The sequence below is a fragment of the Muscardinus avellanarius genome (genome assembly GCF_963383645.1).
Source record: "Muscardinus avellanarius genome assembly, chromosome: 3".
Classification (NCBI taxonomy): domain Eukaryota; kingdom Metazoa; phylum Chordata; class Mammalia; order Rodentia; family Gliridae; genus Muscardinus; species Muscardinus avellanarius.
This window is the reverse complement of record NC_137788.1, coordinates 64,972,719-65,000,465: the sequence shown is the minus strand read 5'-3', so window position 1 is coordinate 65,000,465 and position 27,747 is coordinate 64,972,719. Positions and strand designations below refer to the sequence as shown.

The window sequence follows — 27,747 nt, the reverse complement described above, 5'->3', positions numbered from 1 at the left end:
TTCATAGCTGATTGACTAGCTTTTCAAGGAGCTATGTTATCACACTTGGTTTATGAACTACCACCTTCTCAGTCTGTGACTGTCCCTCATGGGAATAATACATTTAAACTGTTCTTAGTGTCATCAGTAAAAAGGTTGCATATTCAGTTCGGCAAACTATTAGGCTCAAAGATATAAAATAAGTTGGAGAGGGCCTAAAGTAATTCGGGGGAGGGGAGACTGTGTGATAGCATAGCTTAAATATATATATGCTGTGAGAACTGTGAGTCAGTAACTGATTTTTATGCCACAAAGTGTAATTTTCATGTTAGATTAGAGACAACACTATTGATTATAATGGAGATTAGGAAATTTTAGCTAAATCATCAAGAGATACGTCCGGACACTAAAAAACTAATGCTGTTCCTCATGGCTTTGTTAGACTCCTTATTTTGTAGAGTAGAATGCATTTAAACTCAGTTCCTTTTTGTATTAGGATCAAATTTTATTAAGTCCAAATCCTTTATTGTAAGTAAGTTAAAAGAATGTTAGGTAAGAGGGAAAGGAACAAATTTTAGGCAGATTTTTTTTCAGTACTTTTGTGTGTTTGTGGTACTGGGGATAAAATCCAGGGGCATTCTACCTCCTATCTATACCCCCAACCCTAATTATTTTATTCTTTATTTTGAAATAGGGTCTCACTGAGCTTCAAAGAGCCTCACTAAGTAGCTGAGGTGAGACAAGAACCACAATCCTCCTGTCTCTGCCTCCCCAAATGCTGGGATTACAAGCATGTGCCACCATGCCTGTCTCTTCAGTACTTTTTTTCTTTTGTAATTTCTTCCTTTTTTTGTGGTACTGGGAATGGAATCCAGGGACATTGCACCTCTGAGGTACACATCTAGCCCTGTTTTTTTTAGTCTTTATTCTCTTTTTTTGTGGTACTGGGGATGGAACCCAGGGGCATTGTACCTCTGAGCTATGCCCACAGACCTAGGCTTTTTATTTTTTTAAACAGAGTCTCAATGAGTTGCAAAGGTCCTTGCTAAGTAGCTGAGGCTCTCTGCAAAGTGATCCTCCAGTCTCAAACGCTGGGATTACAAGCGTGTGCCACCATGCCCGGCCAGTATTTTTAAAAATATACTTTTATTGGTCATTGTACTCTCACATCATAATGTAATAGAGGGTGATAGTGACATACACCCACATAGCACTTGGTGAGCTTCTCCCACACCTTACTCAATCCCCACACCCTCTCCTTCCCCATACGTGACACTGAGACTGGCACTGATATTCTCACATATGTATATAGCATCAATGAAAGTGCCTCCTTTGTTATTCTCCCTTCCTCCATCTTCTTGTGGACCCCCTCCATTGCTCCTGGGAATTTCTCCATTATCTAAAGTCCCTCTTATGTCCAGATTACTCCCTAGTTTCTACATATGAGAGAAAACACATGACCCTTCCCTTCCTGTGATAGGCTAATCTCACTTAACATACTGCTCTCTAGGTCCCTCCATTTCACTGCAAATGACATAAATGTGCTCTTCTTTATTGCTGAATAGAATTCCATTGTGCGTTTATCCCATAATTTTATAATATCCCATAATTTTATAATTCATTCATCTGCTGATGGATACCTAGGTTGGTTCCATAATTTAGCTATTGTTAATTGTGCTGCTATAAACATAGATATGCATGCATTACTATAATATTCTGATTTTAGTTCCTTTGGAAAGATACTTAGGGGTGGTATAGTTGGAACATAGATGCATTCCCATATAGTTGGAACTGGATGCATTCCCTGTTTTCTGTGGAATCTCCACACTGATCTCTATAGCAGCTGAACTAGTTTGCAATCCCACCAACAGTGTAGAAGAGTTCCTATTTTCTCACATCCTCAACAGCCTTTCTTATTGTTTAAAGTCTTGATGATTATCATTCTAATTGGTTAGATGGAATCTCAGTGTAGTTTTGATTTGCATTTCCCTGATTCCTAATCATTTCACACATTTTTATTTATTGTCCATTTGTATTTTTTATTTTTTGAAGTGTCTATTTAGTTCATTTGTCCACTTTTTAGTTTTTAATTTTAATTTTTTAGCTGTAAGTTTCTTAAGCCACAGGAAAACTTGTTGGTGGAGTCCTCATGTAGGCTGGGCTGCTTTTAGACCAATGAGTAGATAGGCTTCATGCCTGGGTCTTCAGGGACCAGCGTTATGTCTGGTTCCTGGGGTCAGGACTGGACCCTGAGTCCACTTAGGTAGGCCTAGACTTTGGGACTACATAAGTATGCCTGATGCCTGAGTACATGAGAGGATCTATAACTTGTGTCTACAAGGACTGGCCTGGAATCTGAGTCTACATCAGCTGAACTACCTCTGGGGTGGGTCTAAAAATTGGGTTGTGGGACAATCTTGAGGATTGGGCTCAAGGGAACAGGCTAACACTAGGGTGGGACTAGAATATATGTCCACATTGATAGGTCTGAAGATTGAGGTTGGGATGAGCCTCAGTTCATGTATTCTAGCCGGGTGCTAGGATAGACCTGAATCAGGGAGCCCATATTAGCTAGCCTGCACTGGGAATGGATTGAAACCTGGACCCACAAGGGCTAGCCAGATGCTGGGGTATCACTGGGGCAAGACTGCTATTGGGATCCACAATGAACATAGGAGAATCCCTTTATTCTCTTGCTCTACGTGATGTGTATTTCTTTCCATTCTTTACTACTTGGACCTGGGGGAAAGTGTGACTGCCCCTGGCCCCATGTCTAACTGACTTTCCTAACTTCTTTGAATATAATTTTTTTCTTATTTCTGTGCTCTGTTGAGTGATACAACCTCTCTTCTGAAATCTCTATATCTTGTGAAGAGGTGTGTGTGTGTGTGTGTGTGTGTGTGTGTGTGTGTGTGTGTGTGTGAAAGCATAAGAGAGAGAGGGAGGGAGGGAGAGAGGGGGAGGAAGAGGGTGTGAGAGAGAGAGAGAGAGAGAGAGAGAGAGAGAGAGAGAGAGAGAGAGAGAAAGAGATTGTTCTTTAAATTGATATCTCTGTGAGGGAACAAGCACCGGAAACTCCTATTGAGCTATCTTGAATGTCACTTGAGATTTTTTTTTTCTGTATAGGCTGTAATACTTACTTTCATTTTAAAGGTTTTGTAATACTAATTTGTATGAAGCTATTCATGAAAATTGCTTGTGATTTTGTAAACTACTGTCTTCATAAAAGGTATCATTATAATCTCTTTTGCCTTTATGGAAAGGAGAAATAATTTTCCTCATCCTGTATAATTTCTAAAACACTTGAATACTCATAAGTTTAGTCATTCAGCAAACATTTATTAAAAATCTACTATATGCAAAAGCACATTTCTGGAACCTATGAACACACTGAAGACTATGAAGATTTCTAATATACAGTTCCTATACTCAATATGTATATATAATAAAATGATCAAATAAAATTATTCTTATAAAACAAGCAGAATTTTATGCTCCTAGAAAGTTGTAGTTAAAATACTCTGATTGTTTATAACATAGACAATCCAGCAGATTTATTAAGATGACCTTTAACTGGGCTTTGAAAATAGGTAGAAGAGGAAAACACTAGAGACTACAATGTGATAAAAGCACAGGGCAATTAAATGGGGAGCAATTAATAAAAAGCATGAGGACTCACAGCCACAAGGACAGCAGAGTTGAATTATTTTCATTAATTCCTTTGTTACATTGTTTGTTGGAGTAAACAAGGTTTTGGTCAGAGGAGTATCTTGACCAAAGTCAAGCTTTATCAAGCCAAATGAGTTTCCAGACATTTTAAGATTAAGTAGATTCTAAATTATAAGAACGTAGGCCTTAAAGTCAGGGTATTATTGCATAAAGTACAGGATGGTAATGATTGTGTAAATACAGAGAAAATTAATGCAGAATTGATAATTCTGGTCAAAAGATTTGCATTTATTACCTTTTATCCTCTTTAATTTGAAACTTTTTCCAACTTTCCTTGATAGTTCAATATATACCTTTTCAGGAAGGAATTATGAAAATAATTTTAACTCCTAGCAGGCAGGTATGTAGACCTATAGTAATTAGTGGAGAGCTCAGCCAAATTTAAGAAAGTTATTACAGAAAAAAAGTAAAAGGTATCAAAGTAAGAAAAAATACTATAAGAGGTTATGCTGAACTGCTTCTCAGAATAACTCCAGAAGACTATGCCTTCCTTATAATTTCTCTGATCTATGATAACTGGAATGGTTTGATAAACGGTTATGCAAGAACAAGTGAAATATATAAGAGGCAGAGGTGCCAAGTGCCTTTGGTGAACATTTCAGAAGAAAAATGGTATGAAAAAGGACAGCTGCTGAGAGCCAGTCATGGGGACTCTAGCCTCTCCCTCCCTCTACTTCAACCTTAGGAAGCGTCTAAAGGATCTTGGTAGATCCACTGAAGGGAGATATTCAGAGGTATAGTTCCCACAATGTTCATAGGAGTAGATGAAATACTCAAAACACATTTGATTATTTACTCCCTAAATACCATCCCAGCATGAATCATCTCTAAGAGAAATTACATAGAGGATAGTGGCTAATATCTATTTTACTGCTGTATTCAAAGATCAGGGAGATCATATTGATTTTCCAATGCCTTCTTAATTGAAGGGAAGTAGAGTTATGATTTCTGCCCCCTAACCGAAAACATGGGAAGCTTGGAGGCTCTGAAACTCTAGGGATGTGACTTGAACAAGCAATAAAAACCTTAATTCATAACTTAAACATCAAATTCCTAGTAAAATATATGACCTGGCAAATATTAGATTAAAATTAATCATAGATGCCTTAAAGTATATAGCCATTTCTTATCTACTGTTAAAAGTAGGTAACAAAAATTATTTCTGCTTATTTGATACATTGCATGACTGTGTGTGTGTGTGTGTGTATGTGTGTACAAGTACACAGAGTATCTAGGATACTGAAGTCAAACTCAGTGCATAGAGGGATTGGCATACACAAGCAAATTTACACATAAAATCATCAAATGTTACAAACGGATTTCTCATTTCAGGTTGATTTGATTAGAAATAGCCTTTGAATCTAATTTCTCTGGTAATGTTTCTTTTTTATAATTTTCCAGGGCAGCAAGCTGATGAACATCTCATTTACATTTTTATTAGCCTATAAAGCTTTTTCTGCTTATGTCCTTCTACCTTACTCTAGAAGCATTACTTAATGTTTAATAATAGCCGTGATGGTCTATGGCAAAGGCCTGAGTGGGAAAAAATGCACTCAAGCTAGTATCTTGTTACATTAATTCTTACAACTAATACAGGTTTAAGATGTTGCTACTGAGATTCCAAGTAACTGATTATAAGGCATATAATCTATTATCTTATCTCAATATCCAGACCAAAAGCTTAGACAGTAACAGACTGCCTCCTCACTATAAATAAGTATTCTGTAACATAGGACACAATAAGTAATTGGGGCATAGAGGTCTGGTTTCAATTTAGGAGAAAACCACTTTTGAGTTTTTCACAGATGTTGCTTTCTAAACCGACTCTTAGTTATTTAAGTCTATGAGTACAATTAAGGTTTCAGAATATAATGTGAGGTGACAGTATATCATGAAACTATGAATGACTACTCAAATGTGGGAATCTATAAACTTAATGCCAATGGGTGGTAATCGTAATACCTATTGATCATTAATAAGATTCACTTAGAGGTTTATTTATTTATTTATTTATTTTGGTGGTACTGGGGTTCCTCGAAGCCCTTCTACCTCTGGGCTACACTCCCAGACCTTTTTTTTTTTTTTTTTTTTTGAAACAGGGTCTCTTAAGCCAGCACGGCTGGCTTCAAACCTGCGTGATCTTCCTGTCTCTGCCTCCCAAGCGCGGGGATTACAAGCGTGCGCCACCACGCCCAGCTGCTAAACTGTCTTTCTAACACTTACATGTTGGAGAGCTCATCTTCAAAACCTTACAATCTGACTATATTCAGGGATTTTACCTTTAAAGAAGTAATTAAATTAAAATGGAGCTATTCGGGTTACTCTAATCCAGTCTGACTGGGATCTTATCAGAAGAGATTAGCACACAGAAACAGAAGTAGTGGAGAGTCCTGAAAAGAAATATGACCATGTGAATATACAAAAAGAGGGTTTCTATCTATGAATCAAGGCCTCTGAGGAAACCAAATTTGTCAGTAAGTTGATTTAGACTTCAAAATTGTGAGAAAATATCTTTGTTTAAACCACCAAATGCAGCCCTGAAAAACTAATAATGTAATTATAATAAAACAGACCAAGTTCATTTATGAATGTTTGCAAAAAAAAAAAGGCCAGCAACAAACTAAGAGAATAATGTAGCAATACCAATTGTATTTCAATTAAAGAGCACAATGATTTATCTGAAGAATAACAATTGTTCTGGAAGTAACAGTCAATGTAATCAGCAAAGAGAAAAACAAGATATTTATTTAAGGGAGGCAAAATATCATCATATATAGGGAATTTAATTGTAAACAATGCATCTTCAATAGACTTATCTAAAATAATCTAAAACCAATAAGATAAATTATCAATAAGTTGAATGGTTTATAAAAACAAAAATTGAGACTATATATTTCATATATACAAACTATGACAAATTTGAGATACAATGCTATTCATATTTACAATAAAAGAATAAAACATCTAGGAATAAATCTTAATGAATCTATGAATAGACAGTTTTGTTAAAAGATGTAAAAAGCAATTTGAGTAAATGGAAAGAAATATCTTGTTCTTAAATGGGAAGACTCAATATGATAAAGATATTATCCCAAAATTAATTTATAAATAAGATTGATCCTACTCAGGGTATCAGATTTTTATTTAAGTAAAATAATAAAAAAGACAAATAAAAATAATGACAACTAACTTTCATAGCATTTATTATGTAAATATCTAAACTTTTGACATAAATTGTTCCTCAAAATACACACACACACACACACACACACACACACACACACAATAAGGTGATGAGAATATAATCTACCTTCTAAAATTAGAGAACTGAGGCCCATAACGTATAAATTACTCTTCCAAAGCCCATAATTAGTATATAGGTGTTGTTACTGAGACAAAAATATACATATGAATTATATGTATATACATATATATTAATATATGAATATTATATGTATATATATATATATTGTAATTAGATGAAGAATCTAGCTTTAGAGTCCATGCTCTTTATCACTGCATTCAAATAACTCTTCATAACATACAAAATAGAAGAATAGCCAGGAAAGCTATGTAGAAAAGAATCATAAGTGAATATTTGCATTTTTAGATATTAAAGCATTACCTAAATTTATAACAAATAAAAGAGTTGTGCTTGGCATTAATGTAGGAATATCTAGATAGACATAAATTAAATATAGTTGAAAAAATATTAGGTATTTAATAAATACTGTTTGAACAACTGTATAAACTTCTGGGGAGAAAACATTAAAATAAATTTACACCTCTACCCTATACAAAAACCTACAGTGCAACTTATAAACAGGTAAAAACAAAAACAAAAAGGTTTTGAGATTTCTTGTGATACTCTCTAAACAAAACAGGTCTTTCTAATCAGAAGTTGCAGAGCTAAAAACTGATAAATATAGCTGTACAACACTGAAAATTTTTACAAAAACTACTTAAAAAAGAAAACTGATAAATTACAATAGATATAGTAAGGCCTAATTATTCAATATATAAAGATTTCTTACAAGTCAGTAAAAAATTAGTATTTAATTTACTATTCCATGCCACTTTAAAATTAATTTATGTTATACTATTATCAGCCCATCATTTCTTTTTTAAATTCTTTTATTGGTGCATTGTAGTCATACATCATAACGGGGTATAAGATGGTAGAGGCATACATGCACACATCACTCATTTAGCCCTTCCCCAATTCCCATCCCATTCCTTCCCCTCTCCCTCCTTTTCATGTTTGGCTTAGTGATTGATATGTTTATGAATGTATATCATGTATATTAGGGAATTCCCTCTTCCTCCTACCATCCCCCTCAGTTAGGTTGCCTTTTTGCTCATCTATAGTATTTTCTTCTTTATCTAGAGTTTCTCCTATGACCCTTTTACTCCCTAGCTTCTGTATATTAGAAAGAGCATCTGAGTTTTTACTTTTTGTGACTGACTAATCTCATGTAGCATAATGTTCTCCAGTTCCATCCATTTTCTCGGAAATAACAAAATTTTTTTCTTCTTTGTGGCTGAATAAAATTCCATTGTGTATATATTCCATAGTTTTGTACTCCATTCATCTGTTGATGGACATCTTGGCTGGTTCCATAGTAGTTTGACAATTGTGAAATTGTGTGGCTATGAACATAGATACACATGCATTAATTTGTTATTTTGGTTTCCATTCTTTGGGGTGGATACCCAGAAGTGGTGTTGCTATGTCAGATGGTAGATTAATTCCCATTCTTCTGAGGATCCTCCATACTGTTTTTCAAAGTGGTTGCACTAATTTGTAATTCCACCAACAATATATCAGACTTCTCACTTCTCCACATTCTCACCAGCATTTGTTGTTATTTGTGGTTGAATAGAAGACTCAGAAACAAATCCTCACACTTACAGCCAATTGATTTTTTGGCAAAGGGGCCTAAAGCATATACTAGGGGAAAAAAAAAACCTCTTCAACAAATGGTGTTAGCAAATATGCATAACTATATGCATAAGAATATAAATAAACTCCACTCTCTCACCCTACACAAGAGTCTCAAGATGGATCAAAGACTTGGAAATAAGACCAGAGATCTTGCAGCTCCTCGAAGAAGGGATAGGTCCAATACTTTAACACATAGGCACAGATTAAAAATTGTCTCAACAAGATCTCAAAGGCACAAGAAATTAAGAGGATCAATATGTGGGATCGCATTAAACTTAAGAGCTTCTGTACAACAAAAGAAGCTATTAAGAACTTCAACAGAGAGCCAGTAGAATGGGAGAAAATATTTGCCCCTATTTCTCTGATAGGGTCTAATATCTAGAATATACTCAAGAAACTCAAAACTAAGAAAACAACCCAATCATAAAATGGCCAAATGAACTATATAGACACTTTACAAGAGAAGAAATTCAAATGGCCAATAAGTGTATGAAAAAAGTTCAATATCATTAGCAATTAGAGAGATGCAAAACAAAACTACCCTGAGATTTCACCTAACTTCAATTTTATATTGCTGAAAAATATGCCACAGTATAGGTACACGAAATTTTATTAATTCATGGTGAATATATGCTTCTACTTTTTGGTTGTTACAAATAATATCACTATAAATACTCTAGTATAAATTTTTGTGGTTATTGATTGCTAGTTAGATTACATTTAATTTTTTGAGGAACTGCCAAGATTTTTTCCAAAATCAGTTGTAACATTTTACATTCTCACTAGAAATGCATGAGAATTCCAAGTTCTCAACAACTATTATTATCTATTTATATAAATATTATATTCTATTGTATGTAAAATGGTTTGGCAAATGATGAACATCATTTTATATACTTATTGGCCATTTGTATATATTCCTTGGAGAAATTTCACACCAAGTCCCGTGTGTGTGTGTGTGTGTGTGTGTGTGTGTGTGTGTGTGTTACTTAAGGGCACTTTACCAATTAAAGTAGTAAAGTGGTTAATCTCAGCCCGTTTCATTTTGAGACAGGGTCTCACTAAGTTGCCTAGCTGGCCTTGCACTTGAAATCAACCTCAGCTTTCTGAGTTGCCTGGCTAGCTCATCTTTTTAATTGTGTTATTAATCTTATAATTATTGTGTTATACCTCCACTACATCTTAAACATTTTTATGTTATATACTAATCCTATGACATTTTAGACTTCTAAAAGAAAAAGGGAGGTATCATGCAAAGTACATTCTATTTTTCAGGTACAAAGGATATGCAATGTCTAGAGAGTGATTATGGTCTTGGGCTCTAGGATTGATTAGTCTTGAACTATTCCATAACAGCAACTGCAACACTTGAATCAAGTCATCCACAAGAAAAATTGTAAAACAAATGAATGGTATATCCTCCTAGCCATGCTCATTCATAAAGACACATGCTTAGCCACATTCTTGGTTTTTTTTTCTTTTTTTCTTCCTCCTTACCTCCCTTCTTTTCTTCATTTACTTTTTTTCCTTTTTTATACTTAAGACTAACCCCATGGGAACTCTACCACAGCCCTCTTTAATATTTATTTATTTATTTATTTATTTATTTATTTATTTATTTATTATTTTGGTGGTACTGGGGTTCCTGGAAACCCTTCTACCTCCGGGCTACACTCCCAGACCTATTTTTATATTTTTTTAAATTTGGAAACAGGGTCTCTCTTAAGCCAGCGCGGTTGGCTTGAAATCTGCGGGATCCTCCTGTCTCCACCTCCCAAGCATGGGGATTACAAGTGTGCGCCACCATGCCTGGCGCTAATGTTTTTTTTTTTTTTTAATTTTGAGATAGGGTCTAACTTAGGTGGGGAGGCTGGCAAATGGGGATTTACCTAGTCTGCCAATTCAGTATGCACATGCTTGTGACTACAAGTTAAGTTTGGGGACATAAAGTTTTAGTTGGTGTTTCCTTTCAGCATCAAGTTATAATGGAAATAGAGAAATAATGAACTACAATTACACTAAGATACACAATCAATTTAAGCTAAATAAAGTAATATGCAATTGAAATATGATTCTGATATAAACTAACCATGTTGAACATAAATAAACCTTGAAAACATCTAGTAAAAGAAGCTAGTCACAGAATACCACATATAATATGATTCTATTTATATGAAATGTCTGGAATAGCAAATATATAAAGATTGAAAGTAGATTAGTGATTACCTGTGTTAGGACGATGAGGGATCAGTAGGTCTCAATGATAATACATATGGAGTTTTCTTTCAGAGTGACAAAAATGTTCTAAAATTAGACTATATTTATGATTAGCCAACTCTAAAACTATACTAAAAACCATTTAGTTCCAATTTTTAAATAAATGGTTTTTATATACTTTTATTGATGCATTGTCGACTCCTATAATAATATAGTCATAGTGTGATAACAAACATGCACACTTGGTGGGCTTTCCCCCAGGTCCCTCCCCACTTTCCCTTTCCATACAAGATATTGCGGTTAGCATTGGTGTGTGTGTGTGTGTGTGTGTGTGTGTGTGTGTGTGTGTGTGTGTGTGTTACTGGGAATTGAACTCAAGGACACTCTACCTCCAAGCTATACTCCCAGCCCTATTTTTTATTCTTTATTTTGAAACAAGTCTCACTAAGTTGCAGATGGCCTCACTAAGTAGGTGAGGCTGGCCATGAGCCGTGATCCTTCTGTCTCAGCCTCCTAAGTACTGAGATTACAAAAATGTACCACCACGCCTGGCTAGTATTGGTATTTTCACATATATACATAACATCAGTGGAAATGTTTCCTTTATTAATTCTCCATCCCCCAATATCACTCTCCTTAAACTACTTCCCTGGCATCCCTGGAGCTTCTCATCTATTATCTAAAGTTACTCTTCTATGCCAATCATTCCCTTGCTTCCACAAATGAGAGAAAACATGGCCCTTCACTTTTTGTGACTAGGTAATTTTATTTAGTATAATACTCTCCAGGTCTCTCCATTTCCCGGAAAATGACATAATTTTGATCTTTTTTGTTGCTGAATAGAATTCCATTGTGTGGGTATAACCCATAATGTTTTAATCCATTCATTTGTTTATTGACACCTAGGTTTGTTCCATAATATGGCTATTATAAATTGTTCTATAATAAACATAGATATCCATATATTACTATACTATTCTGATTTCAGTGTCTTTGCAAAGTTACATAGGAGTGGTATATATGGATGATAAGAATATATAAATAAATCATATCATGTGTTTTCTTTCAACAAAGCTTTTAAAACATAGAAATATTAGAGATAAGGAACAGGATCTAAAAATGGGTCACATAAAGTAATATAACAATATCTTAATGTCATTGCCTTCGAGACAATTTAGAGTAACTATACAGACTGTTTGCCTGACATTTATAGTCTAAGCTTCTAACTACCATGCTTAAAGTTTAAGCTAAAAGGTTATTGTTTGTACTGGGAGAGAGGCAGTGTGAGAGCTGGCTCTGATACCAGACAGTATGTAAATGCTGGCTCTAGCAATTATTAGCTCTATCATCTTGGTCAAGATATTTCCTTTCTCTATGCTTCAGTTATTCTCATCTGAGAAAAATAGGTATAAAATCTTGAAGGTGGCCTAAATCATCTAATATGTTTGGTATAAGCATATTACCTCAAAGTGTTAACTTTTTTTTATTATTGTTTGTTAGGATTTCAAAGAAAGTTCACAAAGGACTATTGTTAGGATTTCAAATAAAGTTCACAAAGGACTATTATCTCTTTACAAGATTGGAGGTAGATCTGGTACTGTTCATTTATAAAACTCATGAGTACCTTACCTCTGAAAAATAAAAGAGAGCAAGAGAAACCACATTTTATAATTCTAAGCATTCTCTTGTTTTTGCCTGTGGGAAGAAAACTAAAGCCATTATAAAAGAAATAATGTAGAGAGATAAAGGCGTCTTGGTAAACAAAACTCTCTACTGAAACATTTAGATGATTTAGTTAAGAATGAACTGGAACAACATCAATTGCGTTTCCTTGAAAGCACAAATAAATTCCAAAATAACTGGGAAGTATTTCTGAAGCAGTGTTTGGATAAGTGTTTACAATCTCAAAATGGGATAATGTAGGATAGAATAAATTTAAATATGAAAATAATATTCTTACCTGCATAGGATGTATATGAAACTATGCCCTCCTGTGAGAAATAAAACACACCACAACTTCTTTGTATTATATATTGTGTCATCTGGTTGCTACAGCTTTTTCATTTTCTGTCCAAACAAACTGTTGTCTATACCTAAAGATAGTTCATTTGTCTCCTGATAACTGCAAACACTATTGTGTGAAACACCAGCATGACAACTTTTTGCAGAGTTATGTGATTAAGCATGAAGTATTTTACACTTGGGGTATGCTGTATGTGTGTGTGGTGTATGCTAGATTCTGGCACCCATATGGTAAGTGCCAAGAAAAGTTATTTTTGAATCAGTTAATGCTGCCTTAGCTGTATATGTAGTAATGCCTAAAGATTAGATAGTAACATATCTATTTATTTTAAAATTTCTGGTGTGTGTGTGTGTGTGTGTGTGTGTGTGTGTGTGTGTGTGTGTGTGAATGCCTTGAGTAGAAGCCCGTTTTTATCAATAAATATAAGATTAATTGGGGACTAATTGTTCTTTTATTTACAAAATTTTAGGTTTAAAGTTACAAGACCAGGTTTAATTCTCATCTAGCTCATTTATTGTCTGAATGCCCCTAGACACTTTTCTAATTCTTTAGTTTCCTCATCATTACCCTGATTCTAACCATAGTAATCTCACAAGAGAATCAAATGATAAATGTATGTGAATGATAAAGTACTGCCAAATTCAGTACATACAATATATATATATATATATATATATATATACATATATATTTTTTTTCCATATCCAAGAAAATATATGGAACATGCCTACTTACTCCTGAATCTAAATGAGAGAAGAAGGTATAATACATGTTTGTTGATTGCTGAATGAATCTCAGACCTTGTATAAGGTGTTCTATGTATATGTATTGATACATGGATAATCAGAGAGAAGTATTAAGGTCTTAGACAATCAGTATGTTCCTTCTTTCAAAGCACAGTAAATTTTAATGAGCCTCACATTGTAGTCAGCATGTCTAGGAATCTGCAGCACACATTCCCCTCTATTATTGAAGGAGACAGCTGCCTAGTCAATGTAAAATTTATTATAAAACTGTTTAAAAGCACTCACCGTTATAGGAGGACAAACACTTGAGACACTAATGGAGAGCCTGAATCTAATATGTGGAGACAAAGAGACCTGTCAGACTTAGCATCATCTATTGTTTCACAGAGAAAGGTGGGCAATAAAAGACAGCGACTACAATGAAAGGGAACACCCACTGATCCATCGCTGCTATCCCTCTTAACCAAGGCAGTAAAAAATAGCAGTGCAATAAGCACCTAAATTTTGGATTGGTAAGGAAATACTATATGTATATTTTATCCCATTGTGCTCAACTATTTTACATCATTTGACATCTAGAATCCTTTAACTCTTGAAACTCTCCTAATTGTGATTCTACAATATTCTTCTATCATTCTGACCTATTCTTCTTTGTCTTATTCAATGGCTATTCAACAATTCCTCAAGTCTCTGTGGATATTATTAGGCTCAGCATTTGTGCTTCTATTCTACCTGATATACAACCTTAAAATATTGCTATTGTTTTAAATTTCATCTCTACATAGAATTTCCCCAAAACTTACATTGGGTCCAAACTTCTTCATTAAATTCTTGTTTTTTAGTTTAACTAGCCCCTTATATCACAGGGCATAAGTTGCAAAACTCTCAGGGGATGCCTGAAGACACAAATGGTACCAACTTCTATACATACCATGTTTTTTGTCCTGTACATACACACATATGATAAAGTTTTTTATAAACTAGGCACAGTCAAATAATAACAGAAAATAATAAAATAGAAAAATTATAACAACATGGTATAATAGAAGTTCTTTAAAACTTATGGTTGATCTATTTCTGAAATTTTCAATTTAATGTTTTTAGGCCAGGTGTAACTGAAACCACAGGAATAGAAAATACAAATAAAGGGAAACTACTAAATAATTAATACACATTTCCACTGGGTGTCAACAGAAAATCAACCTGTCTAGCTGGGCATGCACATGTTTGTCATACCAGTACTTGGGAAGCTGAGACAGGAGGAATATGGTTTGAGACTGGCCTCAGCTACTAAGTGAGGCCCTATTTCAAAATAAAGAAGAAAAACTGGGGCTAGAGATGTCAGAGGTAGAATGCCTGTGAGTTCAATTTCCAGTACTGCAAAAAGAAAGAAAAAAAGAAAATCAACCTGTCTGAAGCTAACTTATATTTCTCCAGTGTTGATTAGAAGAATAAATATATTCAAAGTGTTTATGGTACATTTTTTAAAACTGGTCATTTGAAACAAATAAAAAATTATGTATTTTGAACACAGCGAGTTTAGATTTTTATATAATTTCCCTTTATTATTTGATGAATAGTTTACTTAGCCCATTATATAAGAAGGGAATAAAGACTTATGTCTAAACCTGTTTTTATGTAATGTCAGTGATTGACTATAAAAATCATTAAATGCACATCAGTTAGTAATGGAAATCAGAGAACCTATGGAGAAATACAAGAAAGAGTAGAGACCTACTTAAAATTTTATCAAGTTTATCCTTAGTCGGGTAAAACCAAAATGATACTTGTTTTAGTACAATGATTTATAAAGCAAGAAAACAGAGCCATTTGAAGAGGAGATGAAGAGACCAACCTCTTAACCACTTAGCTTTTGACCCCACTGTGATTCTATCATTCACAAATGTAATCAGCTCAGCGCTAGAAAAAAGCAAGGGTTTTGTTTAGAAATACATATATATATATATATATATATATATATATATATATATATATACTCATTTTCCTGGCATCACAAGGCTGAGCATATTTTACAGGAGCTTAATATATACTTCATCAATATTTCTACAAAGATTTTTTAATATCTGCCCTTCCTTTAACACTGACCACAGTTTCTTTTGGTTGTACACGTAAAACCTGTTGTACTTAAGTAAGTCTAATGGTATTTCATTTTGCTTCATAAAAAATATAAACATATTTATAATTAATATCACGAAGAAGACATTTTTTATGAAACAGAATTATATAGTAAGGAGTAGAAATATCAAGATTGCATCAAACTGAAGAGCTTCTGTACAGCAAAAGAAACTATCAAGAACCTAGACAGAGAGCCAACAGAATGGGAGAAAATTTTTACCAAATACTCTTCTGATAGAAGACTAATATCTAGAATATACAGATAACTCAAGAAACTCAGAGCTAAGAAAACATATAACCCAATCCCCAAATGGGCATATTAACTAGATACTTCACAAGAGAAGAAATTCAAATGGCCAAGAAATGTATGAAAAATGTTCAATATCATTAGCAATCAGAGAGATGCAAGTCAAAAAACTACACTGAGATTTCACCTAACTCCAATTAGAATAGCAATCATTAAAAACACAAACAACAACAAATGCTTGTGAGGATGTGGAGAAGTGGGATTGCGAATTAGTGCAATCACTTTGGAAAACAGTATGGATAATTCACAGAAAAATGGGAATAAACCTATCATGATCCAGCAAAACCACTTCTGGGTATTTACCCAAAAGAACAAAAACCAAACTTCCAAACTAATAAATAAGTACCTAAGTACATAGCTGCACAATTCACAACTGCCAAACTATGGAACCAACCAAGATGTCCATAAACAGATGAATAAATTACAAAACTATGAGATATATACACAATGGAATTTTACTCAGCCGCAAAGAACAAAATTACATCATTTGTTAGAAAATGGATTGAACTGGAAAATTAAGTAAGATTAGTCAGTCACAGGGAAGGGGAAGAGAATGGAGAGGGAATTGGGGAAGGGCTAAATGAATGATGTGTGTATGTATGCCTCTACAATCTTTACATACATTAAGATGTATGGCTACAATGCACCAATTAAAAATAAAAAAACAATAAAATGAAAACAAACAAAAAGTAAAAAATTAGATGCTTTTTCTAATAATGTGGAAGCTCAAGAGAAAAAGGGTTATAGGAGGAACTCGAGACAAAGGAGAAACTAGAGATGAGCAAATAAGGGGACCTAACTAAGGGGGATGAAAAGGAGGAAGAGAAAATTTCCCTAATGTGCATGATGTACATTAATAAACATATTCATCAGTAAGCCAAAAATAAGAAGGAGTGAGGGGGGAGGGAATGGAGTGGGAGTTAGAGCATGGCTAAATGAGTGATGTGTGCATGTATGTCTCTACCATTTTGTACCCCATTAAGATGTATGACTAAAATGTGCCAAAAAAAAGTAAAAAATAAATGCACATTCGAAAAATAAAGTAAAATTACTACTTTACAACTAAAGTTAAGATCTCAAGACTTCTCATAGCTTTTTTTTTTTTTTTTTTTTTTTTGTAGTACCGGGGGTGGAACCCAGGGGCTTTCTACCTCCAGGCTATACTCTCAGACCTATTTTATATTTTAGTTGGAAACAGGGTCTCAATAAGTTGCTGAGAGCCTCATTCAGTAGCTGAGGCTGGCTTTGAACCTGTGTGATCCTCCTGTCTCAGCCTCCCAAGCACAGGGCTTATAAGCATGCACCACCATGCCCCACTGACTTCTCAAAGCTTTTAAAACATTTTGTGATCTGGCTTGTAACATCCATCTGACTTTGTTTCTATCACTCTCTCTTGACCTCACACTACACTAATAAATCTGTCTCACTCATGTCTCTTGAGAATTTTATGCCTCAGGGTCTTTGCAGTTGCCATTTCTTAATCCTGAAATACTCTTCTCTCCTTTTACATGCCTGGCATTCTCATCTCATTTAGGTATATGCCCCAATGTCACCTTCTTGCAAATATTTTTACTATATGTCTTACTTAAAATGGTGTTTATGTCTCTGCCATTTTCTTTTCATGTTACACATTATTTTATAGTACTCATTACTAATTAGTGTTATACACTATTTTTCTTTATTATATTATCTTCCTTGTTTATAACTAAATTTCACACAAGGAGAGATTGTGCCTGTCAATCTTTCTACTACCATCCTTGTATCTAGAAGAATAGTTGGTACAATTGGTTTAAGCTAAAGTTTATTAAAGTAATGAAAAGTTAATAAAAGAATGAATGAGTATGAATAAATTTGCATAGTACTTTATATAGACTATGAAATCATGACCACAGGCCTACTAATATTTTCTAGGGTTTGAACCAGGGCCTCATACATGGTATCAAGTACTCTATAACTGAGCTACATTCCCAGCCCAGTATTACCTTTTCCAAATGAACAAAATAGAGATGTCATTATATTTAATAATCTTCCTAAGTTAATACAGCAAGTTGTAGAAGCTAAGCTGTTTGACTCCAAAACCTATCATCTTGACCACTGTTGTAAAGTCTTTGAAATCCAACCATCTTTATACTAATTGAAATTTGATTACATTGTTATAAAATAAACTGAATTATAAAAATCCCATTTTTGTAGCTAAGTTTTACTGTGCAAAAAATGAGTGTGCTAAGTGGCTAAAATTAAACCAACTTCTACAAAATTAAAAGCCACTATATAGAAACAGTTGAGAAGACTTCAAAACGGTATGTCACCCCACAGGCAACTCAGGCATGACTTACCTCCAGGTGACCAGTTATCACAGCAACGTGGAGGGCAGTGAGGCCACCATAGCCAACCTGCTGAATATCCGCTCCACTGTGAAGCAGGGAAGTAATCAATTCTGTACTATCCTGTAAGGAAACACATCCTTAGTGTTACTTTTCTACTAATAGCAGGTACAAATGCTGTGCAGCCGGATTTAGTGATTTTCTATCAGCCAGTTCGAGTATTCAGAGAAAACTTAAGTGCGATTTCTGGCATAAGAGCACATTAGATAGCAGAAAGCAGCTCTTGGATGGTTGAAATGTAGAATCAAATGACAGCTGTTCAGTTCTCTATCACTTGACCATGCAAGGCACAAGGATATTTATCTATGGTAAGGCTCTTATAAACTAAACTCAGTATTACATACAGGTCACTCAAATAAATATACCTTCTCTAGCAACTAAAATTAACCGCTAAAGAGGTCAAGAATTTATAGAAAAACGTACATTGTTTTTTTCTAGACATGAAGATAAAATATTCCTTTGGAGAAGACAAACCAAATATTGAACAAACTGTCGCTCAGTGGACTGTTTCATAGCATCTGAGTAATTGCTTCTTCTGTAATACATAGTATCATGGGACTTATACATAATTAATCAGTAGTGTCTTTCTTAACTTGACTCATTTTAACAAGTTAGAATACTCAAAAGGGTGATGTGGTAGGTCTTGTATTCATAAAATCCCAGATTTGGAAGAGAATGAAAAGATCCTCATGTTTAACCCTCTCTGTTTAAGTAAAAATTCAACCTATAACTTCTGTAATACTTGGTTTTCAACACACCAAATGACAAGAAAGTAAAGTTTTCATAGAGTAGGATATTGCAATTATGGTTTACAAGCATAGCATTTCAATATTTAATGTTAAGAATTTTTTATTAAAAACAATTATTTCTTATTGTCACATAAAAACTGATAAAAAGCTTCAAATAACAAAATTAATGCTATAGTTTTCAAATCTTTCCCTCCAACTGCTTTCCAAAAAATGTTAGATGACAATTATATCTTCAACCTTCATTTTGCATTGGATCCATCCTTTCAGCCTAAAAATAGCCCTTTACTATTTTCTAGGGATATAGACCTTTCACATGCTAGGCAAACACCCTACCACTAAAGTATAACCTCAATTCAGTATTAATATTTTCCAAATAAAATAGAGATTTTATGAGATTTGATAACAGACAACTTTTAAGTAGAGATTATACTTCCTTAATTATCAAACTTTTTCACTGAATATGTCAATTTAAAATCTATTCTTATTTAATTTAATTTTTTTTTTTTTTGGTGTGTGTGGAACTGGGTATGGAACTCAGGGGCTTTTCTACTTCCCAGACCTATTTTCTATTTTATTTAGAAACCGGATCTCAGTAAGTTGCTGAGAGCCTCACTAAGTAGCTAAGGCTGGCTTTGAACCTGTGCGATCCTCCTGTTTCTGCCTCCTAAGTGCTGGGATTACAAGCGTGCGCCACCGCGCACAGCTTTTAAAATCTCTACTTGACTTCATTTTTTAAACATCTGAGAAAGTTACTGAATCTGCTGATAGTTCTGATCTCATTCATTAGAAACCTTTAGTCAAGTATGTCCAAGCCTCACTTGGTTCTATACCAAGTCTCATTCAGCTTAGTTCACCATAGTCCTTGTATGTTGAAACCTGCTTTCCTCACACTACTCTTCACTATGACAGATTTCTTTCCCTCTTTTATTTGCCTTGCATCATCAAGAGATTATCCTAACTGCTTCTTCCACTTGAGGTACTAATGACCTCATCATTCTGGGAAGAAATCACCTTGACTATTTCAGAAGTAAAGTCCTGGCTATCCAATCCAGTGTCTTTCCTCAATACTGCTGCCCTACGGTTGAATCACCTCTTTCTTCTTGAAATCATGTTTTCTGTCCTAAAATCATACGGTCCTGATTTCTTCTTGTTATCTTTTCTTAGTTTTTGTTTTTCTCCTGAAAGTGTGTGTTTGGAAGTTAGGCATCGGTTTTCTCATTTTAATTGTTATATTTGAAAATTTCATACAATCTGAAAACTTTTTATTTGATCCTGATTTCTTAACTGAGTCCCATATGTTTTACCTTTTAATAACATCTTGAATTCTAAATTACTCTTTTAAGTCTCATTTATATCCTTTCCAATCTGACCCATCATTTTCTAGTATTTATATATCTATTAACAGCACTTTCTTATTCCAAAAGACATCAAGTCTCTTTATATTAATCAGTTTCAGAATTCTTCTGGTTTTAGCTCATTTATACTTTCTATAGTTCTTATTTCTAACATCTCCTACATAGTAAGCAGCTTCCTTGCTAGTCTCTCTGACAAATAAATTTTCCCATTGCTGATCACTACAGTGCTATCAGATAGTTTTTCCAACATACGGTTTTTATCATGTCATTCCCCTCTGAAATACACCTTTTATATACACTAACATCCACTGAGTATATATGGCTCACCAAAGACTGTTCTGAGTGGTGGGGATACTGTAGGGAGTAAGACAGCCACTCCTTTCCCTCACAGACCTTATGTTTTTTTGGTTGTAGATAAATGGAGAGACAGAAAAGACTACTCCTCAGCATAAAGTACCAATCAGGAAAAAGTAAAATATTTTGTTTTCACATGTTAATTTTGAGATCTATAGTGCTATAGAATTAGCTTGCTAGTACTAGAACTAACTTCAGTTAGAATCCCAGCTCTGCTAATGACGGTGTGAATGATTTTATAACCCACTTTCACTAATTCCCTTGGTTATCTAAAAAGGGGGCAGTAACTATATCTACCTTACAACTGTCTTAATACTACATATAAAACACTTCAAAGAGACTTGGCACAAAAATACTCAATAAAACTCATTACAATGGGCATAGAAGTGTAGCGCTCAGTGTACCCTTCAACGGACATATGCAAATAAGGTAATGGTTTGATTCCATCCTCTAGCCTCTCTCTTTTTCTTTACCTTATTTTCATAGCTGCATTTTCTCTGCTTCATTAGTTAGCCATTGAAAAAACAAAGGGGCTAAAACATGCAAAATTTTGTATCAGTATTGGAAGTTAGCCAGTGTCTAGTAGTTTCAATGTGGATAGGCTGCCAGAGACAGAGCAGTCCTCTTACAGAGGAAACAATCCAGGGGAGTTAACTCTAACTTCACCAAGAGCCTTTCATTTTGAATGGTGGCGGATAACTAGAGTAGTCATTGAGATAAAAGGGAAAGACACTGCTTTAAAACATTTTCTTCTTTAAATAGGCAGGAATTTAAATACAGAAAAACTGAGGAAGGTCTTTTAAGAATAAAGTTTAGAAATACAGGGGAAATATGATATATTCGAGCAAATTAAAGTGTTAAAATACCCGGAACATTGTAAGTGACAAATTGTGGGAATAGTTACGACATGAGCAGCTAAGTGAAAGCTTGATGCAGTGGTGCCTACCTGTAATTCTAGCTACTCAGGTGACTGAGGCAGGAGAACTGTGAGTGTGAGGACTGCCTGGTCAACATATCAAGATCTTTTTTTTTTAAAAAAAAAGTAACATGTGGTATATATTTTGCATATAAAGGACTCATAGAAGTCAGTAAAAAGATGGATCGTCTTTCATTAAAGTGAATATCTACCTTATGACAAGCACTGCACTAAGCCAAATTAGTACAAATTATATGTAACTCATGCAAGTATATAAAATATTAATTTATCGGGCAGATTCTAGTAAACGTTTATTCATCCTTTCTTCAAGTGTCTTTGTATTTTCTCTTTATTTAGTAAACATATGTGGAATTCAAGAAAAAGTATGATTCTAAATAGGCAAATTCTTTTAATTAAAAATAATAATCTTCATTCATTTATTGAGTTTTTCAAGTTTAACCTCTGACTCATATCAACACTAAATAACTGAATACTCTCAATAAGCACTTTTACAGAGCTATGCTAAAGAAAATAACAACAGCCGGGCGTGGTGGCGCATGCTTGTAAACCCCGTGCTTGGGAGGCAGAGACAGGATCGCGCAGGTTCAAAGCCAGCCGTGCTGGCTTAAGAGACGCTGTTTCCAAATAAAAATATAAAAAATAGGTCTGGGAGTGTGGTCCGGAGGTAGAAGGGCTTCCAGGAACCCCAGTATCACCAAAAAAAAAGAAAAGAAAAGAAAAGAAAAGAACAACAAAACAGACATTACTACTTTTAAAATATGTAATATGCACCAAGTCCTATAAAATGTTTTAACTACATCATCTTATATAAGCTTCACAACTTGCCTGTGTAAATGTTATTCCTATTTTATATCTGATGACACACAGGCCTTAAGAATTTATAAGTATTTTTTGTACCTTAGATAAGTTTGTAATTGTTGGAGCTAGATATAAACCCAGGCCTACTAGACTCCAAAGTCCATGCTTTTCTTCTGACTTTCTATTGTAATTTCGCTGATCTTCCTTGATTCCAGTCTCAAGGAAAAACTCAAAGAGGATATACTTAATGTTATATTTAAATGACAAAGCCCCAAACATTTCTCTTCTACTCTGTTAGAATGCCTTGGTGTAATGGAAAAATCTTAAAAGTCAACAATATGTTACATAACTACTATAAAAGACTTTCCCATAAAATATATGCATTAGGCAAATTTTGAGTATTATAAAGCTTGTCTCATTGATTTCTTGCACCATATGATAAATAAAAATATCTAATGGCCTTTTTTAAAAATATGGGCTTTTAAGACTTTCATAGAAAACAGCTTTCTAGGGAACTGGCACATCTTTCATTATGCACTTTGGGCTAAATTTATTTAATATTCAATAAGACAGAAGCATTCCAAAGTGTGGGATACATAATCCTTTTGTAATGAATTTATATGTACAATACATTTTATTTTTAAGCAAAAGGAACTCCATGTGCAGAAGGCCAAGGTTTATATAAAGCTATAGTCCAACTCTGCGTTTGAAGAAATGGGATTTGCAGTTAGAATAGATTCCCCAAATTTGTGTAAATGAACGAAAATGTTCTGCAGTGGCAGCAGCTACAACTTAGTGCTACTCATCCAACTCTAAAGCATCCTCTAATATCCTGCAATGGTTATCTCTATGATTGTTACTGTGGAGAGAGACATAGTAATTAGTCACTAAATCAGAGCGCTCAGATCCCTACTGCTATATTACATAATAAAAAATAACAAGAGGTTTTATCAATTCTATTTCAGAATAAAAATAAACTAGGTCTCTTTGATATCTAGAAACTCATTTCCTTCTGCTTGTAGGAACAATATATCTGCTAGTAGTTTCAAAGTATGGCAGGTAACATTTACACCCTTTTTACTGAGATGTGGGTTCTATATTCCTTACCCTTGAATCTGGTTGGACTGTTACCAATAGAGTATAGCACTGTGAACTATATACTTTTTTTTCAAGGAAAAGTCACATAGTGTCCTTCCACTTGCTGAAGAACTCGCTCTTGGAGCTTTGAATTACCATGTAAGAAGTCTGACTGAGGGTCGGCAGCCCTTCTATGAGGAAGCCTGGGCTCCATGGACAGGGTACCTGTCTCATAAAGCTTTCCCTCCAACTGACCTCACGAGCCCATCTCACAGTCATCTCAACCCAGGCAGCAGAATGTGAAGGCTGTAGGGGAGTCTAACCCCCTTGCTGATGGAATAACCCTTGGTCATTCACAGCTCCTCAGCGGAGGCTGCTGGCACTGTGGGGCAGAAACAAGCCACCCCACTACATTCTTTATCAATTTTTGAACTGATAATCTATGACAATAATAAAATAGTTATGGTATTAGAGGACTACACTAGGGGTAGTTTGCTATGCCACTGGGCTGGCAGGGATTCCCATCAGGTCTACATTTGACCTGACAGCTCTCCAGGGCAATCTCACTTTAGTCCTTTTAGTCACATGTGTCAGTCACGTCTGAATAATTCTTTTGAATTTAAAAATCCTTTACAAAATCTGCTTTTCAGTAAACACAATAGGCGCTTGGTATCATAAAAGGCTTATTTAATGTAATTTTAAATTGTGTCATAACTGGGATTTGAACTTATGTTCTGTTGGCTTTGAATACTATACTTTTCTGAATACATCATGTCATTACCCCCTCCCTCAAATCCAAATTATTTGCTTTTCAAGTTCAAAGCCTAACCATGTATTCCTCACCTGTAAGAAAAAAAAAAAGTAACAAATAAATAAATAAATAAATGGGTGGGGAGGGAGGAATCTAATACCTATCACACCCATATTATAGGATTACAATGGGCATCAAATGATATAGTGTATGTGCAAATGGTTAAACTTACAGGTGTAAGTTTATATTCTTATCAAATGTGTCACCTGCAAGATTGACATAACTATGAGAATATTTACCTCATGTCTTGGTCACTTTGCCTAAGAGATATTTAATTATAAAATATCTCATTTTTTTTTATCTGCAAGACTTCAGAGTTAGGTTAAACTCTTTTCTAAAATATTCTACCCACTTCTAATGTTCACTTAAGTGTCACTTCCAAGGCATAGCTAGACGTGGTTTATCAAGAAGCCTGAGTTTCTGAATGTGAAAATTGAACTATATGGATAAATATTTTAATACTATCATACTCCAGGTGTTTATCTTTGTCTATCTGATTTACTCAATACAATAACTGTGATAGTCTGTTTCTTTTTATAAGAAAAAGAGTAAAAAGCAAAAGAAAACATAGTTTTGTAGCCTTTGAAGAATATTTAGTTTTCTTTTAGGACAAGAAACTATGCAGAGCTGAAGTATAAAATGTATTTAGTTTCAGACATTAAAATTTTATAGAGTAGAGCTGTTTCATGTGTCATAGACTTACCCCATGAGAGGATCCATTAATCAATAAAAAACACTGCCCATGTAGAGGTTTATACTCTATGCCTCCTGTTTTATAATATGAATTTATTTTCACAAAAGATATGCATTTTTAGTTTGATTAAAATACTCAAGTTAGCTTGAAATTTTGAAAATGGCAGGAAAAAAAGCAAGGTAGCACACCTTTTTTTTTTTTTTTTTTTTTTTGGTGGTACTGGGGTTCCTGGAAGCCCTTCTCCCTCCGGGCTACGCTCCCAGACCTATTTTATATTTTTTTTATTTGGAAACAGGGTCTCTTAAGCCAGCGAGGCTGGGTCCGAACCAGCGCGATCCTCCTGTCTTGCCTCCCAAACGTGGGGATTACAAGCGTGCGTCACCACGCCCGGCGTTAGGTAGCATATCTTAGATTGAGTACCTGTATTCTTTCAGAGTAATGACTCCAAATTTGCTTTTTACTTGTTTTTTTTTAATTTTTCCTTACTTTTACAGACCCAATTTCTTCTATTTTCCATATTTTTATTATGCCTTGTTTCTGGTGGATGGTTCAAATTGGCTTTTGAATTAATATACATAAACCTTCTCATTCTATAATAGACTGATTATTTAACAGGGGAAAGCTAATCACAGACTTGGAGTATGGGGATACTGGGGGTATTTTCCCCTTCCAAGGAATGAGCCTGTAGATATTTTTGGTTGTCACAACTAGGAATGAGAGTACTTGCTAATCTCTTATGTAGAAAAGAGGCTAAAGATGCTGCTAAACATCTCACAGTGCACAGAATACCTTCCCAAAGCAAACAAATTATTTAGTTCAATATATTGGCAATGCCAATGTTGAATAATCTTGATACATATAGAAACTATGAGTATTGGATTTTAGGATAGCTGAAAAATTACCAATTTGCAATAAAATACATGTGGTGCTAAGGAGGAAACAATAAATCAAGAAAATAATACAATGGTTTTCTAGGCTATCAATCTCTGTTAATGAAAACCACAGGCTTTCCTGATAGGCACAGTGGTATACAAAAAGAGGCTAGGTCTAGTGAGCCAGGCAGACAGGTTTGAATAAGAGATTGCCCTCTTCTCTTCCTCTTTCTAAGTAATACATATAATGACTTCTCTAAATGATCAGAATGAGATCTTGCTAGAAAACTACAGAATGAAATGAATGACCATCATCATTCAATATCTGCTCTTATATGAAATTCTAAAGAAAAAGTTGTTGAATCAAAATGCTACTTTTGATTAAAGAAATTTCATTAAGTAGTTGGCTGTGTAGAGTAAGAAGTATGTGTGAGGTTAAATAAGATGAGATAATAGGCTTTTTTCCCCAGTAGTATTCTCATTTAAGACCTCCCAAACTGCACTAGGAGTCTAATTTTTCCCCTTAAAGTCTTTGTTTCATTTTAGGAGTACATATTACCCAAAATATAATAAAGAAATAAATAAAATTCTAAATGAAGAAAGGCTGAGAGAAATCTCTCTCTCTGTCTCCGTGTCTCTGTGTCTGTCTCTGTCTGTCTCTGTCTCTCTCTTTCCTTCTCTTAGCTTTAGTACATGGCGATGTGTTATACCTTAGGTGAGTCAAATTCAGTGGTTTTACACATTTAACTATGAAATTTTAACTAAAATGATCATTAGAAAACTGGTAGGTATTTTTACAGGATTCCTGTGAAGAAACTGCACATCCAATATATTACTAACTGAAGAAGAAGCAAAGAAAAATAGCAGAACAGGCACTTTTTTCTCCTATTCCAGGTTTTTTGTAAGCCAATTTTACAATTCAATCATATCTGAAGTAAGCTTGTGAAAATATTTAGATATCATCTAAAAGAATATTTGAAATATTAACTTATTTACAAAGAGTACATTTTGCCTTGAGCTACTAACTGATGATTTTTATTCAAGTATGTAATTTATGAACAAATATATGCATCTTTGGGTACATTTTACAGGATACATGATGAATATTATTTGGAGCCAGCTGATCTTCTACATATAGACTCGACTTCTTTGCTGTTAGAATTATTCATTTTCGTCTTTTTAGAATGTAGTTAACCAGAAAACATAGCCTATTTTTGTGTAAAATGGCTGATATATTAGTCTCCAATAAATGTTTGATAAAATTAAATTTCAACAACAATAATAGTTCAACAATCTGGGAGTTCAACAAGGTTTAAGAAGGCTCAATTTATCTTTGTTTCAAGAAGGAATAATATTGTTTCAAGAAAAGAAATAAAAAATGTTTTAGCAGCACAAAATACATGAACAATAACAAAGAAGTATAAAACTGTTTGGCCTAAACAATGATGTAATCTAAAACACTATTCTTCAAACTTTAGTCTGCAAACACATAATCTGAGATTTTTTTTTAGTCATATTTTGGTTGTATTGTGATAGTTAATTTTATGTGTCAACTTGACTGAGCTAAGGAATACTCAATTTATTGGTAAAACATTATTTCTAGGTGTGCCTGTGAGGGTGTTTCTAGAAGAGAT

The 27,747-nt window shown here is 34.3% G+C and overlaps 1 protein-coding gene across 1 annotated transcript in view; it reads right to left on the bottom strand.

The window, feature by feature from the left end:
* Positions 1 to 27,747, bottom strand: part of LOC308259630 (serine/threonine-protein kinase TNNI3K) — a gene marked incomplete at both ends in the record, with an annotated part of 287,025 nt that overhangs the window by 235,126 nt on the left and 24,152 nt on the right. Inside the window, one exon of the mRNA XM_080690775.1 lies at positions 18,419 to 18,529. Within this exon, the coding sequence (XP_080546901.1) occupies positions 18,419 to 18,529 (111 nt within the window). The remainder of the gene's footprint in view (positions 1 to 18,418; positions 18,530 to 27,747) is intronic.